The following is a 15,804-nucleotide window of genomic DNA, read 5'->3' as shown; positions in this document are numbered from 1 at the left end:
TAGCCAAAGGCATGTGATTTAGTAACAGTTTTTAAATTAGTAGTGATGTAATGTGCTAAGGGGTATATTGCAAGTTGAGGCAGAATGCAGGGATTTATAGACCATGTTATGAAGATTCCAGTTTGTGCAGAGGCACGGAGAAGCACTCAGTTTTCATCTTTGGAGTCAAGTGGTCACATTTGTGCTTTGGAAATATCTCTCTCGTTGCAATGAGGGGTTTGTATTGGAGGGAGTGGGAGATGAAGATCAATCAGGACTCTGTTACAATAGTCAAGATGAGGAATGAGAAGGATCTGAACTAAGACCAGGGTGGTAGCAGTGGACAGAGGGACAGGTACAAATCTAAGAAAGATAAAGCGGTCACCATTTGGTTTCTGAGAATGAAGGCAAGACCGGAACCATGTAAGTCTCCCAGGATTCTGAGAGGACCACAGGGCAGTTAGAGATACAGTTCATCAGGATGGATTCTAATAAAATGGAATCTTATAATAATGAATATCACTTCTCAAGAACAAAAATATGTGCGTTTTTTCCACTTTTCCATTTTGATTTTTCTTTACAATCCTCACTCAGTTTTGAGTCAAAGCCATTTTCATCTTATCAGATATGACATTCTTTTTGCAGAAGAAATTCCAGCAGGTTTAATACTTTAAACTGAGTTTATGAAAAGTCTATTCATGCCCTTCTGGGTCATTGAAGCAGGCAGCATCTTTTTGCAATTTCCTGGACCCATCGAGTTTGCCCAAGTGCTTACAAATGCACATTGTTCAAGATGATAAATGACTTAACTGGGAAACTGATAGCTAATTTGTTGAAAACCTCTTATGATTCCAGGCTGCTCTCGCAGGAGGCACCACCATGATTATTGATTTCGCCATCCCTCAGAAAGGTGGCTCCCTCATTGAGGCCTTCGAGACCTGGCGAAGCTGGGCTGATCCCAAAGTTTGCTGCGACTACAGCCTTCATGTGGCAGTGACGTGGTGGAGTGACCAGGTAAAGCACCTGGATTTCAATGTGTTCCCGTTATCCTCCTGTCCTCATTCTGCATAAGAGCAAGAAACTGGTGACGTTGATTGCTTCCTAGATAACTGGAGGACAGAACTGGCAGGAAGACTTTTCATTGCATATTCTTTTGTATCTTTTGAATTTTTAATTCTGCGAAGTATTACCAATTTTAAAAACTAAATTAAAAAAATCATATAAAGACAATAGGATAAATCTTTTATGCTCATACATAACAGCTTCTCCTAATATTTAATCAGTGAATCATCAATGCTTTAAGTGTAATGTTTAATATACTGATTTCTCTTTTTCTTAAATTCAATATCCCCAGAATCTTTTAAACAGTATTTTCCTACAGGTTAGAACTTCAATAAAAAATGTTTAATTTCTCAAAAAAACAAATCAAGGAAATTCTAAATTTAGAATTCTCTAGAACTAGAAGCCTGCCTTCCCACTCATGAGCCTTCTTTAGAGAGGAAGGGACAGGCCTGGACTGTTTCCAGAGTCTTCTCCAAGCTGTATCTTGACCGAGTGATCTTCCTACTCTGCTAATGTTACCACCCGGTCAGATCATTTCATAATAGAGCTTAAAGCAACCTTCCATGTCCACTAATTGCCCAGGTCATGGCAGAAATAACATGATTTAGATAGAAAAGACAGTTTTGAGAGATGTTAAAATATGTTGATTTCCTCCCACATAAATTTGTGTGTGAATTTTGGAAGAAACTTTTACTTGGAATTTAAATTGCAACATGTTTTCCACATTGCACTTAATTGAGCAATCTTTTTACCAGAAAGAGTTCACCATTAGGACATTATTTGAGTAACTTATAATCTCACATCCCCCACAAACTCAGGCTTTAGACAGCAAGTTAATCTAAAACAAATAGTCAATCTTTAACAGTTCAGCAAACATAATAGCAAGGTTTATAGTCCACAGCTAAAGTTAGTTTTTCTCCAAAAATGCCATTTTTAGTGATGCATCTGAACTGTTATGCTTTTAGGATCGTCCCTCCTTTTCTTCCCTTCCCTCCCCTCCCTTCTCTTCTTCTTTTCCCTCCCTCCCTCCCTCCCTGCCTCCCTTCCTCCCTTCCTTCTTTCTTTTCTTCTCTTCCCTCCCTCCTTTCCTTCCCTCTCTTCGTTTTCCTATTCTCCTATTTTATAAGATGGAGCAAAGGTGATGGTGTTTGTCCTTATCAGTGCTTCTCACACTTTAGTATGCAAAGAGTCACCTGGTAAACCTTGTTAAAATGCAGATTGCAGATTCTGTTCAGGGTGGGTTTTCGTTTGCTAGGGCTGCTGTAACCCTAGCAAACAGAATGTACCACAAACAGAATGGCTTAAACAACAGACATTTACTGCCTCACAGCTGTGGAGGCCAGAAGTCTGAGATTTAGGTGTCAGCAGGTTTGGTTCCTTCTGAGGGCTCTGAGGGAGAACCTGTTCCGTTCCTCTCTCCTAATTTCCGGTAGTTTGCTGACAACCTTTGGCATTCCTTGTCTTGTAAAAGCATCACCCCAATCTCTGCCTTCATCTTCATATGATATTCTCCCCGTGGCAGGTCTGCATCCCAGTTTCCACTTGCTATAAGGGCACCAGTTACATTGGATAAAGCGCACATGCTCGTGTCCTCATCTTAACTAATTACATCTGCAAGGACTCTATTTCCAAACAAGGCGTTAGGACTTCAACATATGAATTTTGGGCTCACACAAGTCAACCCATAGCAGTAGGTTAGGGGCAGGTGGGACTTGAGAGTCTGCATTTCTAGCAAGCAACCAGGTGACGCTGCTGCTGCTGGTTTAGGCGCCACACTTTTGGAGGAGCAAGGCTGAAGCTAATATGCTTGCAAGTTGTATAATGAGATTCTTCCATGGATGTGGATGGCAGGGATGATTAATGAGGGCTCTTCTACTCAGGGAGCAAAAGATATTTCATGTAAGCAATGCAGATCATAATCCCCTTTGGAAGCCCATTATGTGAATATGCTAACAATGTTTCAAGCATTTTTTTTTCTGACTATAAAACTAAGGTACTCATTGTAAAAAATTAGAAACTGTTAGGGGAAAAAAATGAGGTGCACTGTCCCATGTTCTGTCCCTTGCTGTTGTCACTTAACCTAACGGAGCACATTCCATCACTTGTCCACTCTCAATATTTTGGTGCTTTTTTCTATATTAATTAAGTAGTAATTAATTTATTCAATAAATAGTTATTGAGTGGGCACTATGCACCAGGCACTGTTCTAGGATACAGCAGTGAACAAGCCTTACGAGGCCCCTTCTCTCATGGGGCTGAAATCCTAGTGGAGCAGACAGGGGATCAGCAAGTAAGGACTGCTATGCCAGGTGATCAGCACCATCAAGAAAAGGGAGGGACATTTCCAAGGGAATAAACAGTGGTAGCAGTGAGTAAATTCGCATGTAATATTATCATTCTTAAACTTTGCTGACTCAATAGAACTACACTGCTTTATTTTGCGCTTTTTAGTTAGTAGGAAGTTTATTTCTTGCATGTGTTGTTAGTCATTTATTACTCCATGAATTGTTGGCAACATTTTTCAACATGTTTTTCTTATCAAATTGAAAGAACTTTCATCAGCTAAGAGCAATAATCCTATGCTTGTTACGTTTTTCATTGTGTGTGTATGTGTGGGTGGGTGGGTGGGTGTGGGTGTGTTTAACATATAGAAGTTCAAACAGTCTTATTTGGAAAAACCTGAGTTTTTCCTTTGAAATTTTTGATCCTTATTGAGACTTGAATCTGACCTACAAAAGCAATTATTGAGGCTGGGCGCGGTGGCTCATGCCTGTAATTCCAGCACTTTGGGAGGTCAAGGTGGGCAGATGACTTGAGGTCGGGAATTCAAGACCAGCCTGGCCAACATGGCGAAACCCCATCCCTACTAAAAATACAAAAATTAGCTGGGCATGGTGGTGCATGCCTGTAATCCCAGCTACTCAGGAGGCTGAGGCGGGAGAATCACTTGAATCTGGGAGGTGGAGGTTGCAGTGAACCAAGATCACGCCACTGCACTACAGCCTGGGCAACAGAGCAAGACTCTGTCTCAAAAAAAAAAAAAAAGAGCAATTATTGAGATAGCTTTGATATTAACTTGCCCCTGACCCCTGGCAACCCTGAAGGCCTCTGAACTTCCAACGGATCCAGAGTCGAGTCTCCAGCTCTCACCTCCTAGGAGCTGTCAATGGGTCCCATGCCCGCCACAGGTGGCTCTACAGCTAAACCATGAGTTCGTGCTTTCTCGGGCATGCCTGGGTCCATCTGCATCTTCTACTTCCTCCTTCTAAGAACTCCACCCATGGCTTTCAGATTTGAACCCGAATCCTTACCTCACATTAATGTTCATTCCTGCTGGATCCATGATTTCTTCTGTTGCTGCCAACATGGCTTCAAGGTCATTTTTTAGAATAATTTCCTCAAATCGGGAGATAGATGCAGAGAATTTTATATCGAAGTACAGAAATAAAGCACTTTGGGAAAAGCTATTCACTTTTTCATGATTTAAAAGTGTGAGAGCAGCAGCAGTTTATCAGATGAAATGGGGTATAACCTGGGAGAAAGATCAAGGCCTTGATTGCATTTTTGTGGAACTAAACTATTGTCCTTATTTTACTTAGTTCTCTTCCGAATGTGACGTTTTAGAGAATGTTGAAATTAACATTTAAATTAGACTAACATATTGTTGTTGTGGTTGCTGCTTCCTTTTAGGTTAAAGAAGAAATGAAAATCCTTGTGCAAGATAAAGGTGTTAACTCTTTCAAGATGTTTATGGCCTATAAAGATCTGTACATGGTGACAGACCTGGAGCTGTATGAAGCCTTCTCTCAGTGCAAGGAAATTGGAGCAATTGCCCAGGTCCATGCAGAAAATGGAGACTTAATTGCAGAGGTATGCATTTGCATTCCAAAGCTTCTACAGAAATGACAGCAGCCATAACTTAAGGTGAAGATGATTGGGCCTACATAGGTAAACTCATTTAATGCATTGGAAGATGAGAAATCCAGAAATGGATTTTCCGTGGCTCAGAAACGGATTTTCTGTGGCTCAGAAACTCCCAACTCCATTTACTTGAGTCCCTGCTCTCAGCTTTATACAGGTGGTATAAGTACTAGAATGAGGATTTCCCCTTTGCAAACCAGCTCTTAGATCTCAAACATGTGCCGTTCTGAAAACACAAATACTTTTCTTTGTGTCCTCCAGCATAGTTTTGGCTTTGTTGTTGTTTTTCAGAAGCTCAGGCTGCTGGTTCAGAATACCAAAGCGTGGACAACATCAGTGTCATCTGATGACTTAAGCAGTGTATTAGGTAGTGGTTTAAAGCCCTGCTCTTTTCAGAAACTGGATATTAAAATGTGCTCTGGAGAAAACTAGATGATATTTATTTCTCCTGTTAGTCCCATTATTAATGCCTGAAGGGTACACCATCTGCAAGATTTAAAGAGCTGTCTCTTGCCCTTTATATTAGCTGACTTTTTTTTGATCTCCTGAGGCTCAGCTCCCATTAAAGTGAGTGAGATTGAGGCTCAGTGGCCACAAGGCAGAGAGGAATAATGAGAAGAGAGCGTGAGCTGTAAAAACAAAACAAAACAAAAAACAGACCAGGGTTTAAATTGGACTCTTCTGCTTTATAGTTTCATGACACTAGGAGTCTTTTTACCACTCTAAGTCTGGACTTCATGTTCTTTTTGTAAGGAAGAAATAACATTTTGAAGAAGAAAGATAACAGGTCCAATACCATTTAGTGGGTTGGATTGGGGAGCAAGTGAAGAGCATTATTCCATAAGAAAAGTAAAACTGATTACATAGTATGACAGTGAGTCACTTCAACAAGGATCCACAGTATTTTTATTTTGTTTGAATCAATATTAACTCTTAAATATAGATATTGCTTTTCAAAGAATGTGATTAGAAATAACTTCGTATCTTTTTCACCTTTTCTTTTTAAATTTTTTTATTTTTGTGGGGTACAAAGTAGGTGTACATATTTATGAGGTACATGAGATATTTTGATACAAGCTTGCAATGCATAAGAATCATATCATGGAAAATTGGGTATCCATTCCCTCAAGAATTTACCGTTTGTGTTACAAACAATCCAATTATATTATTTTAGTTATTTTAAATGGTGCAATTATTTATTATTTATTATTATTATTATTATTATTATTCTTTTTTGAGATGGAGTCCTGCTCTGTTGCCCAGGCTGGAGTGCAGTGGCACGATCTCGGCTCACTGCCAGCTCCACCTCCCAGGTTCACGCCATTCTCCTGCCTTAGCCTCCCGAGTAGCTGGGACTACAGGCGCCTGTCACCATGCCCGGCTGATTTTTTGTATTTTTAGTAGAGACGGGGTTTCACTGTGTTAGCCAGGATGGTCTCGATCTCTTGACCTTGTGATCTTCCCACCTCAGCCTCCCAAAGTGCTGGGATTACAGGCATGAGCCACTGCACCTGGCCAAAAGGTGCAATTATTGACTATAGTGCCCCTGTTGCGCTATCAAGTACTAGATCTTATTCATTCATTCTTTTTTTTTTACACACAAACCATCCCCACCTTCCCCCCTCTCCCCACCGCCGTCCCTCCCTACTAACCTTCCCAGCCTCTAGTAACCATCCTTCTATTCTGTATCTCCATGAGTTTAATCGTTTCAATTTTTAGACCCCACACATAAGTGAGAACATGCAATGTTTGTCTTTCTGTGTCTGGCTTATTTCATTGAGCATAATGACCTCCAGTTCCATCCATGTTGTTGCAAATGACTGGATCTCATTCTTTTTTATGGCAGAATAGTACTCCCTTGTGTATATGTACCACATTTTCTTTATCCATTCATCTGTTGATGGGCACTTAGGTTGCTTCCAGATCTTGGCTGTAGTGAACAGTACAGCAACAAACATGGGAATGCAGGTATATCTCTTCGATATACTGATTTCCTTTCTTTTGCATATATGTCCAGCAGTGGGGCTGCTGGATCATATGGTAGCTCTGTTTTTAGTCTTTTGAAGAACTTCCAAACTATTCTCCATAGCAGTTTTATTAATTTACATTCCCACCAACAGCGTACATAGGTTCCCTTTTCTCCACATCCTTACCAGCAATTGTTATTGCCTGTCTTTTTAATATAAGCCATTTTAACTGGGGTGAGATGATATCTCAGTGTAGTTTTGATGTGCATTTCTCTGATGATCAGTGATGTTGAGCACCTTTTCATATACCTGTTTGCCATTTGTATGTCTTCTTTGAAGAAATCTCTATTCAAATCTTTTGCCCATTTTTAAATCAGATTGTTAATTTTTTTCCTGTAGAGTTGTTTTAGTTTTGTATATATTCTGGTTATTAATCCCTTGTCAGATGGGTAGTTTGCAAATACTTTTTCCCATTTCGTGGGTTGTTTCTTCACTTTGTTGATTGTTTCCTCTGCTATGCAGAAGCTTTTTAACTTGATGTCATCCCATTTGTCTATTTCTGCTTTGGTTGCCTGTGCTTGCTTTTTCCTCTTTTCAATAAAAAAAAGTGATGCTAAAATATGCATATGGAAAATTAACTTACATGATTAGAATATCAAAATTATTTTTACCAAATATACATGTTATATATATGTGTTATATATATATTTACACAAATATGTTCATATACACACATGCACACATACACACACACACACCCCTATACCTAACAGATCAAAAGCCTGACGTTGCATTTAATTTATGATAAAATAATGATATCCGTCATTAGTAAACCTTCCTTGCACATATACACATTCCTGCTGTCTTTTTAGGGAGCAAAGAAGATGTTGGCTCTGGGGATAACAGGCCCTGAGGGCCACGAGCTGTGCCGCCCAGAGGCAGTGGAGGCAGAGGCCACGCTGAGAGCCATCACCATAGCCAGCGCTGTGAACTGTCCTCTCTACATTGTGCATGTGATGAGCAAGTCTGCAGCTAAGGTGATAGCGGATGCAAGGAGAGACGGTAATTCCCGAACGTAACCTCACTTAGAACTCAGTGTTAGCTGAAGAGGAAAGTCCATGTCCGTAGCCTCTGCTTCAGTTTAGGAGAAAGTGCACGTGGATTTCCACTTTTCTTCCTCCCTTTTTATTAGCCTCCTGGTTTCATTTACCCTTATGTGTGTCTGTTTTCCCCCACTTTTGTTCATCTTCATCCTTGCCTCTCTACCTTCAGGTTTCATTTGTTATTTCTTCTCCATCCTTGGGACCCCAGGACATTTCCTTTAGCCACATGCCCCCACACTCAATGCCACTAGCAGCCACTTTTAAATATCATAGTTAAATGCAAAGCTCTCCGGTTTTTGTTTGTTGTTTGTTTTGTGATGGAGTCTCGCTTTGTCGCCCAGGCTGGAGTGCAATGGTGTGATCTCAGCTCACTGCAACCTCCGCCTTCTGGGTTCAAGCGATTCTCCTGCCTCAGCCTCCTGAGTAGCTAGAATTACAGGTGAGCACCACCACACCCGGCTAAATTTTATATTTTTAGTAGAGACGGGGTTTCACCATGTTGGCCAGGCTAGTCTCAAACTCCTGACCTCTAATCATCCACCCGCCTCAGCCTTCCAAAGTGCTGGGATTACAGGTGTGAGCCACCATGCCTAGCCCTCTTTCATTAATTTTGAAGAAGCTTCCCTATCTCTTAGGCAGCTCCACTACCCTTCCCACTACCTGAATCAGGGCAGTGCAAGGCACCTAGTACATGCTCAATAAATTTCTTTTGAATTGAATTGATTCATCTCACAGCCACTTGGATGTGGGAGCAATTGAAGCAATTATCCAAATGGTATTTTTATGATGGTTATTTTAAGATTTTAAAATCTAAGTTATTTTTACCCCAAACTGCCTAATTGCCTCAGTTCTCTGGTTCAGCCTAGTATGTAAATACTCATCTTAAAGGAAAGAGAAAATCTCCTATTTTTGATAAGCACTGGGCAAAGAAATGATTTCATTCTTTTGCCAATACTGGTAGAGAAAGGATGAAAAACAAGGTGCATTTTACTCAATGACTTTAGTCCCAATGGTAGCTTCTGCCATCTCAATTTTAGGAATACAGATAATCAGAGATAGTGTTATAATTCAACCTTGCTGTTTTTGTTTGCTTTTTGTTAAAACAGGCTGTATTTTTATAAGATTCATTATAAAAATAATGGGTCTCACTCTGTTGCCCAGGCTGGAGTGCAGTGGTACAATCACAGCTCACTGCAGCCTCTAACTTCCAAGTGATCCTCCCATCTCAGCTTCCCAAGTAGCTGGGACCACAGGCATACGCCACCATGACAAGCTAATTTTTAAATTTTTTGTAGAGACAGGGTCTTGCCATGTTGCCCAGGTTAGTCTCGAACTCCTGGGCTCAAGCAATCCTCTCACCTTGGCCTCCTAAAATGTTGGAATTACAAGCATGATCCACCGCATGGTTTTGGCATGTATATAATTGATACCAAAACAAATTTTGTCAAAATTCCTTCTTGTTGCATTAAGGTTCAGTAATGATTTTGTGCAAGCTGTGTGCACTTTTAAAATGTAATCCATCAATATCTTGCCTTAAGAGTAGGCTTATTTCACGTAGGATTTAATAATATCTTACTAACCAACCATTTCTGATTGCTACTCTCACATGTAAAAGAATTTCACCCCTTAAAAAAGAAAATATAAGTACTGCAGTTTTAAAGTTACAGGTTTTTCCCACCAGATGGTGCTGTTGCCAGCTCTATGAGATGAGTCGGTCTAAAATTATTTCCTTTGTTAAGTCGTGTACTGGGTCCATAATGTCAGAATATTATTTAAGGAACAGTGAAATCAGCAGAAATTTTCACTTCTAACACACCTTCAAGCTCCAATTTTGACTGTTCTGTCAGGAAGCAGTTTCTTGATCTTGGGTATTTGTTTTGCATTGGGATAGAATTCCATCAGGAGCAAAGTAAGTCTAGGGAGGGTTTTAGAGTACAGATCATAGGCAGAAAACTAGTAAATACAGACATTTTAATTTTATTGTAAATTATTTTAAAATTCAATATTATTTCTTGAATCTGTAAAACATTTGCATGGTCCAAGAGTCAAAATTATATATAAAAATGTTCAATGAAGTTTTACTTGCCTTCTCTAGCTCCTTCTTCCCATACAGTATAAGTAATGATTTTTATTAATTTTTTTCTGGCCTATCTTTACCATGTTTCTCTTTACCAAATAAGAATATAGTCCTTCTTTCCTACATAAAAGGTAGCATACTATACACCTTGTCTACACATTGCTTTTTTTTCCACTTGAAAATATGTTCTGAAGGTCAGACCACATTAGATACAGAGATTTTCCTCATTCTTTTTTGTAAGTGCAGGGTATGCTACTGCATTTATTCAACAAGTCCCCTATTGATGGACATCTGGGTTGTTTCCAATCTTTAGCTGTTGCAAGAGAAACCACAGTGATGGCCTTATGCATATGCCATTTCAATTTGTGAAAGACACATTAGTTCTGGAGTTCAGAAGCCTGAAATCGGTCTCACCGGGCTATAGTCAAGGTGTCTGCAGGGCTGCATCCCTTTCTGAGGTCCTAGGAAGCCCTTGCCTCGCGAGCCCTTGCGAGGCCCCTCACATTACTTGGCTTGTGGCCCCTTCCTCCATCTTCAGCACCAGCCACAATGGGTTGAGACCTTCTCACATCACATTATTTTGACCTTTTCGCCTCTCTCTTTCACTTTAAGGGCCCCTTATATTAAGCCTACCTGATTAATTCAGGATAATCTCCCCATTTCAAGGGCCTTAATTTAATCATATCTATTAATCCCTTTGCCATGTAAAGTAACATACTCACAGGCTATGGGGATTAAGATGTGGACATCTGTTGGGCTCCATCTTTCTGCCCACCACAAATTGGGTATCTTGAGGGTAGATTTCTAGAAGTGGGATTGCTGGTTCAAACTGCATATGTAATTTTTGGGACATTGATCATATTTTCCCCAAGGAATTGTAAACATGAAATATTTAAAATACCACCCTAAACGCTGTAGTTGAGTCAGACTCACTGTGACAGTATAATACTTGTGAAAATACCCTCCTGCGCAATTGTCAAAGAGGCAACATTGCTTCAGAATAAAATAGTTTGAAAGATTCCCTACACCATGCATGTGACCAAGGCATGGGATCAAGCAGGGGCCCAAAGAGGAAGGGCTGGACATAAACTGTGCCCAGCTGTTCACGTGGTGACTGCATCAGCAAACCAAAGGGCAGATCCCCGGGTAGTACAGTGGGACAAGAGCTGTTGGACCACACTGACCTTTTACAGAAGATGCTGTCTGTACTCATTTATTATCTAACATCATTTCTAAATGTAAAAGAGCAAGATAGATGTAAATAAGAAATCATTCGGTTTTACAAATTTATACTATGAAAACCTCCCATCTGTAAATACCATTGCCAGCCCATTCTTTCTTTTTTTTTTTTTTTGAGACAGAGCCTCACTCTGTCACCCAGGCTGGAGTGCAGTGGCGCGATCTTGGCTCACTGCAACCTCCATCTCCTGGATTCAAGCACTTCTCCTGCCTCAGCCTCTCGAGTAGCTGGGATTACAGGCTCCCACTACTATGCCCAGCTAATTTTTTTGTATTTTTAGTAGAGACAGGGTTTCACCATGTTGGCCAGACTGGTCGAGGTGGCTCATGCCTGTAACCCCAGCACTTTGGGAGGCCGAGGCGGGTGGATCGCCTGACGTCAGGAGCCCATTCTATCTTCAAGGGCCTTGACTCTCACAGTGTGGTCCCTAGAATGTAGCCTCCACATTGCCTGGGAGCTCCTTAGACATGCAGAGCCTTGGGGCCCATCCAGATTCCCTGAATCAGAAAGTGTATTTATAACTAGAATCCCAGGTGATTCATATGCATATGAAAGCCTGAGAATCACGGCCCCAGGAGGCACAAAGGAGATCCAATTATTGATTGCTTCATTGTTGTAGACTAGAAATATAATGCTATTAAATTTGATTTTATTGTTCAATTGCCAGCTCTATATCCAGAAGAATGGGATAGTAATAATAACAACTAACAGCTTGTTGAGTGCTTAATATGTGCCTGGCACATGGTAGTATTTTAATCTCTTTTATCTTATTTCAGGTTTTACTGTATTCTTATCAATGTGTTTTAATACACATTGTCTTTTAAAAAATTGTCATAATAATGCTTCATGCTCAATTTTACCACTCTTTTGTAACTGATGAAATTGAGGCTTGGGAAAGATTGGTGAATTAAGCCAAAGATCACTTTATTAGTAAATGCTAGACTTGGAATTCAAGTCCAAGTCTATGTGACCCCAAAGCCCAAACTTTTTCTGTCACTCTCCACTGTGTTAAAGGAGAAATTGATCTGAAGTTGGGAAACCTGGATACCAAGTTTGTATTTGATGGGTTTTGGGTTTATTTATTTGTTTTTAGAGACAGGGTCTCTCTGTCACCCAGGCTGGAGTGCAGTAGCACTATCTTAGCTAACTGCTGCCTCAAGCTCCTGTGCTCAAATGATCCTCCCAACCTCACCATCCCAAGTAGCTGCGACTACTCATGTATGCCACCACACCCAGCCAATTTTTAAAATTTTTTGTAGAAATGAGGTCTCCGTTTGTTATTCAAGCTGGTCTTGAACTCCTGACCTCAGGCGATCTTTCTGCCTCAGCTTCCCACAGCACTGGGATTACAGGAGTCAGCCACCACGCCTCACTGGCTTTGGTGTTTTAAAATTTAATTGTAATTGGTTTTTGGGTTTTGGCATTACATTTACATTTTTTATTTAAGACATTATCATCACTTTGCTATTTTTATCATTATTAAAAGATTAATTTTGGGGGTGGAAATGATGAAGTATTAAATGGAAAGTAAATATCTTCTATCTCCCTCAGCTCATTCTTTAGAGCCAGTGATTTTAAACTTATCTATCTTTAGTTTTTGGTGGTGACCTCTAAAATCCTAAACTATAAGTTTGTAGTGATTTGTAATTTTTGACAGCATTGCTTAACTCTCAACTATGAAAAATGAAAAATTTAGTTCCTATAAACTTCTCACCTCCTGAGTTTTGTCAGTAATAAATGTCACTTCAAATGATATATTTAATTTTATGTGTTTTATTTTACATGTTTTAGCTATTCCTTTTTTTTTTTTTTTTTTTTTTTAGAGGCAGGATCTCACAGGAGCTGGAGTGCAGTGGCAAGAACACAGGTCACTGTAGCCTCAATTTCCTGGGCTCAAGCAATCTTCCTGCCTCAGCCTCCAGGGTGGTTGGGACTATAGGCATGCACCACTGTACACGGCTAATTTTTAAATTTCTTGTAGAGTCGGGGTTTCACCATATTGCCCAGGCTGGTCTCAGGCTAACTTCCCACAATGGCCTCCCACAGAGCTGGGATTACAGCTGTGAGCCACCACGCCTGGCCTGACATCTCTTCTCTACAGGGTGAAGAAGAAACTTAGAGGCTCTAGGTGCTCTCTCTCTTTCTGCCTCCTCCAGATGTCTACCAGCTCTATTATTATCTTTACACAGACTATGTAACTCTAATTAGGTCTTCCATGCTTTGTCTATAGGTTAAGTCTAAAATTTAGAACTGTCACAGGGTAAAATTATGGAAATACTCTTCTCTGTAGAAACAATTAGTGAGAAGAGAACTTCAGAGAAATTTATAGCACTAACTTGGAGTTCAAGTTAGTGTTATTCAAATTAACTCTCAGAGAAGCAATTTCCAAGTGTCAAGGTCAAGTGAGTTTTCTTCATTCCGATAGGACTCAAAAGCATGCCTTATTTTAGTTTGCTACATATTTAGACCATTATTGTCTTGTAAAGTTTCTCGTTTCTCCTGACATTTTTCCAATTAGCTCCTTTTAAAATAGGTTGAGAAAAGAAATATATGCCTTCTTTACCATATCATGAAGAGTTCTAGCCTCTTCATCATACTTTCTATTGAATGGAATCAGCTCTGCTTGCAGAGATTCTTTGTGGGAGGAGAATCTGCTGACTTTCCCTTTCATTTTTGATAGCTGCTTGCTAAGCCTGCAGTAGAGATGTCATTCTGGGATAATGAGGTTGGATATACTGATTCCTGGTTTCCATATCTCCCCTTTTCTTGAATTACTTTGAAGATTTTCAGGTAATTTTTAAGGAAAAGTGTGTAAAAGGTAAATTTTCTGATTCCTTGTCTTCAGGCTTATTGGGTGATTTGAATGGGCGTGGAATTCTTGGTTCTGAAATATATCCTTCTGAATTATGAAGGCACAGTTTCCTTCTCTGCTGGCATCCAATGTTACTGAGGAACAGAAAAACCCTATACAATTTCTTGTCTTCTTATCACAAACTTTTCATTATCTGTAAGATTTTTATAATTTCTTTTCATTTTAGATATTCAGAAATTTCATTGAGACTATTACTGGAAAGGAGTTCCAATCCAGACCCCAATAGAGGGTTCTTGGATCTTGCTCAAGAAATAGTTTAGTATGAGTTCATAAAGCACAGTGAAAGCAAGTTTATTAGAAAAGTAAAGAAACAAAAGCATGGCTACTCCATAGACAGAGCAGCCCCAGGGGCTGCTGATTGGGTATTTCTATGGTTAATTTTTGAATATCTGCTAAGTAAGGGGTGGATTAGTCATGAGTTTTTCAGGAAAGGGGCAGGGAATTCCTGGAACTGAGAGTTCCTCATTTTTTTAGGCCATATTGTGTAACTTCCAGACGTTGGCATGGCATTTGTAAACTGTCATGGCATTGGTGGGAGAGTCTTTTAGCTAATACATTATAATTAGTATACAATGAGCAGTGAGGATGACCAGAGGTCACTCTCGTTGTCATTTTGGTTTTGGTGGGTTTTGGCCAGCTTCTTTACCACATCCTGTTTCTGCAGCCCAGGAGGTTTCAGCCTCATTTTACCCAGCCCCTCTTCAAGATGGAGTTGCTCTGGCTGGAACACCTCTGACAAGGCTATATTTAGTAGTAGGCCTTTTAAAAATTCACCTTCATGTTCAGAGGGCTTTATCAATCTGACGACTGAGCTTTGATTCTGAAAATGTTTCTTCCGTATTTTCCTCCATATTCATGTCCTCTGTTTTCCTGGGACTCCATCATAATCTTGCATGTCTTTTAGCTAAAAAAAATTTAAATTTTTTCTATATATTTTAGGAAATATTTTTGTTTACTTTTCCCTGCCCTTCTAATAAACTTGTGTCTTGGTAATCACACCTTTATTTCCAAGAAAATGTTCTTGTTCTCTAAGCGCTCTTTTTTTCCATGGTTCCTTATTCTTTTTAAGGTTTTTCTTTCAATAGATGTATTACTTTCTTTTTTAAAAAAAATTTGGTACTTTGTTTGTTTATTTATTTATTTTTATATAAAGACATAGTCTTACTATGTTGCCCAGGCTGGTTTTGAACTCCTGGGCTCGAGTGATCCTTCTGCCTCAGCTTCCCAAAGTGTTGGGATTATAGGCGTGAACCATTGGGCCCATCTTATCTTCTTAATCTAAGAATACTGATGAAGATTTTTTTTTTAATTCTCTTTTGTTTCCTGGGTTACTCTGTTTCTTTCTAGTTCAATTTTTCAGGGTTTTGTTTTGTTTGTTTTAGATGGAGTCTCACTCTGTTGCCCAGGCTGGCACGATCTCAGCTCACTGCAACTTCCTCCTCCCAGGTTCAAGTGATTCTCCTGCCTCAGCCTCCCAAGTAGCTGGGATTACAGATGCCCACCACCATGCCCAGCTAATTTTTGTATTTTTAGTAGAGACAGGGTTTCGCCATGTTGGCCAGGCTGGTCTTTAACTCCAGACC

At 39.8% G+C, this 15,804-nt stretch overlaps 1 protein-coding gene across 1 annotated transcript in view; it reads left to right on the top strand.

The window, feature by feature from the left end:
* The window catches only part of DPYS (dihydropyrimidinase), an 87,043-nt gene that overhangs the window by 14,631 nt on the left and 56,608 nt on the right, over positions 1-15,804 (top strand). The window contains exons 2-4 of the mRNA XM_055284853.2: positions 835-993; positions 4,732-4,911; positions 7,802-7,991. Coding sequence (XP_055140828.1) covers positions 835-993; positions 4,732-4,911; positions 7,802-7,991 — 529 coding nt within the window. The remainder of the gene's footprint in view (positions 1-834; positions 994-4,731; positions 4,912-7,801; positions 7,992-15,804) is intronic.

This window comes from Symphalangus syndactylus, chromosome 7, assembly GCF_028878055.3.
Source record: "Symphalangus syndactylus isolate Jambi chromosome 7, NHGRI_mSymSyn1-v2.1_pri, whole genome shotgun sequence".
NCBI classification, from domain to species: domain Eukaryota; kingdom Metazoa; phylum Chordata; class Mammalia; order Primates; family Hylobatidae; genus Symphalangus; species Symphalangus syndactylus.
The sequence above is the reverse complement of the archived record's forward strand: the minus strand, read 5'-3'. Positions and strand labels throughout refer to the sequence as shown.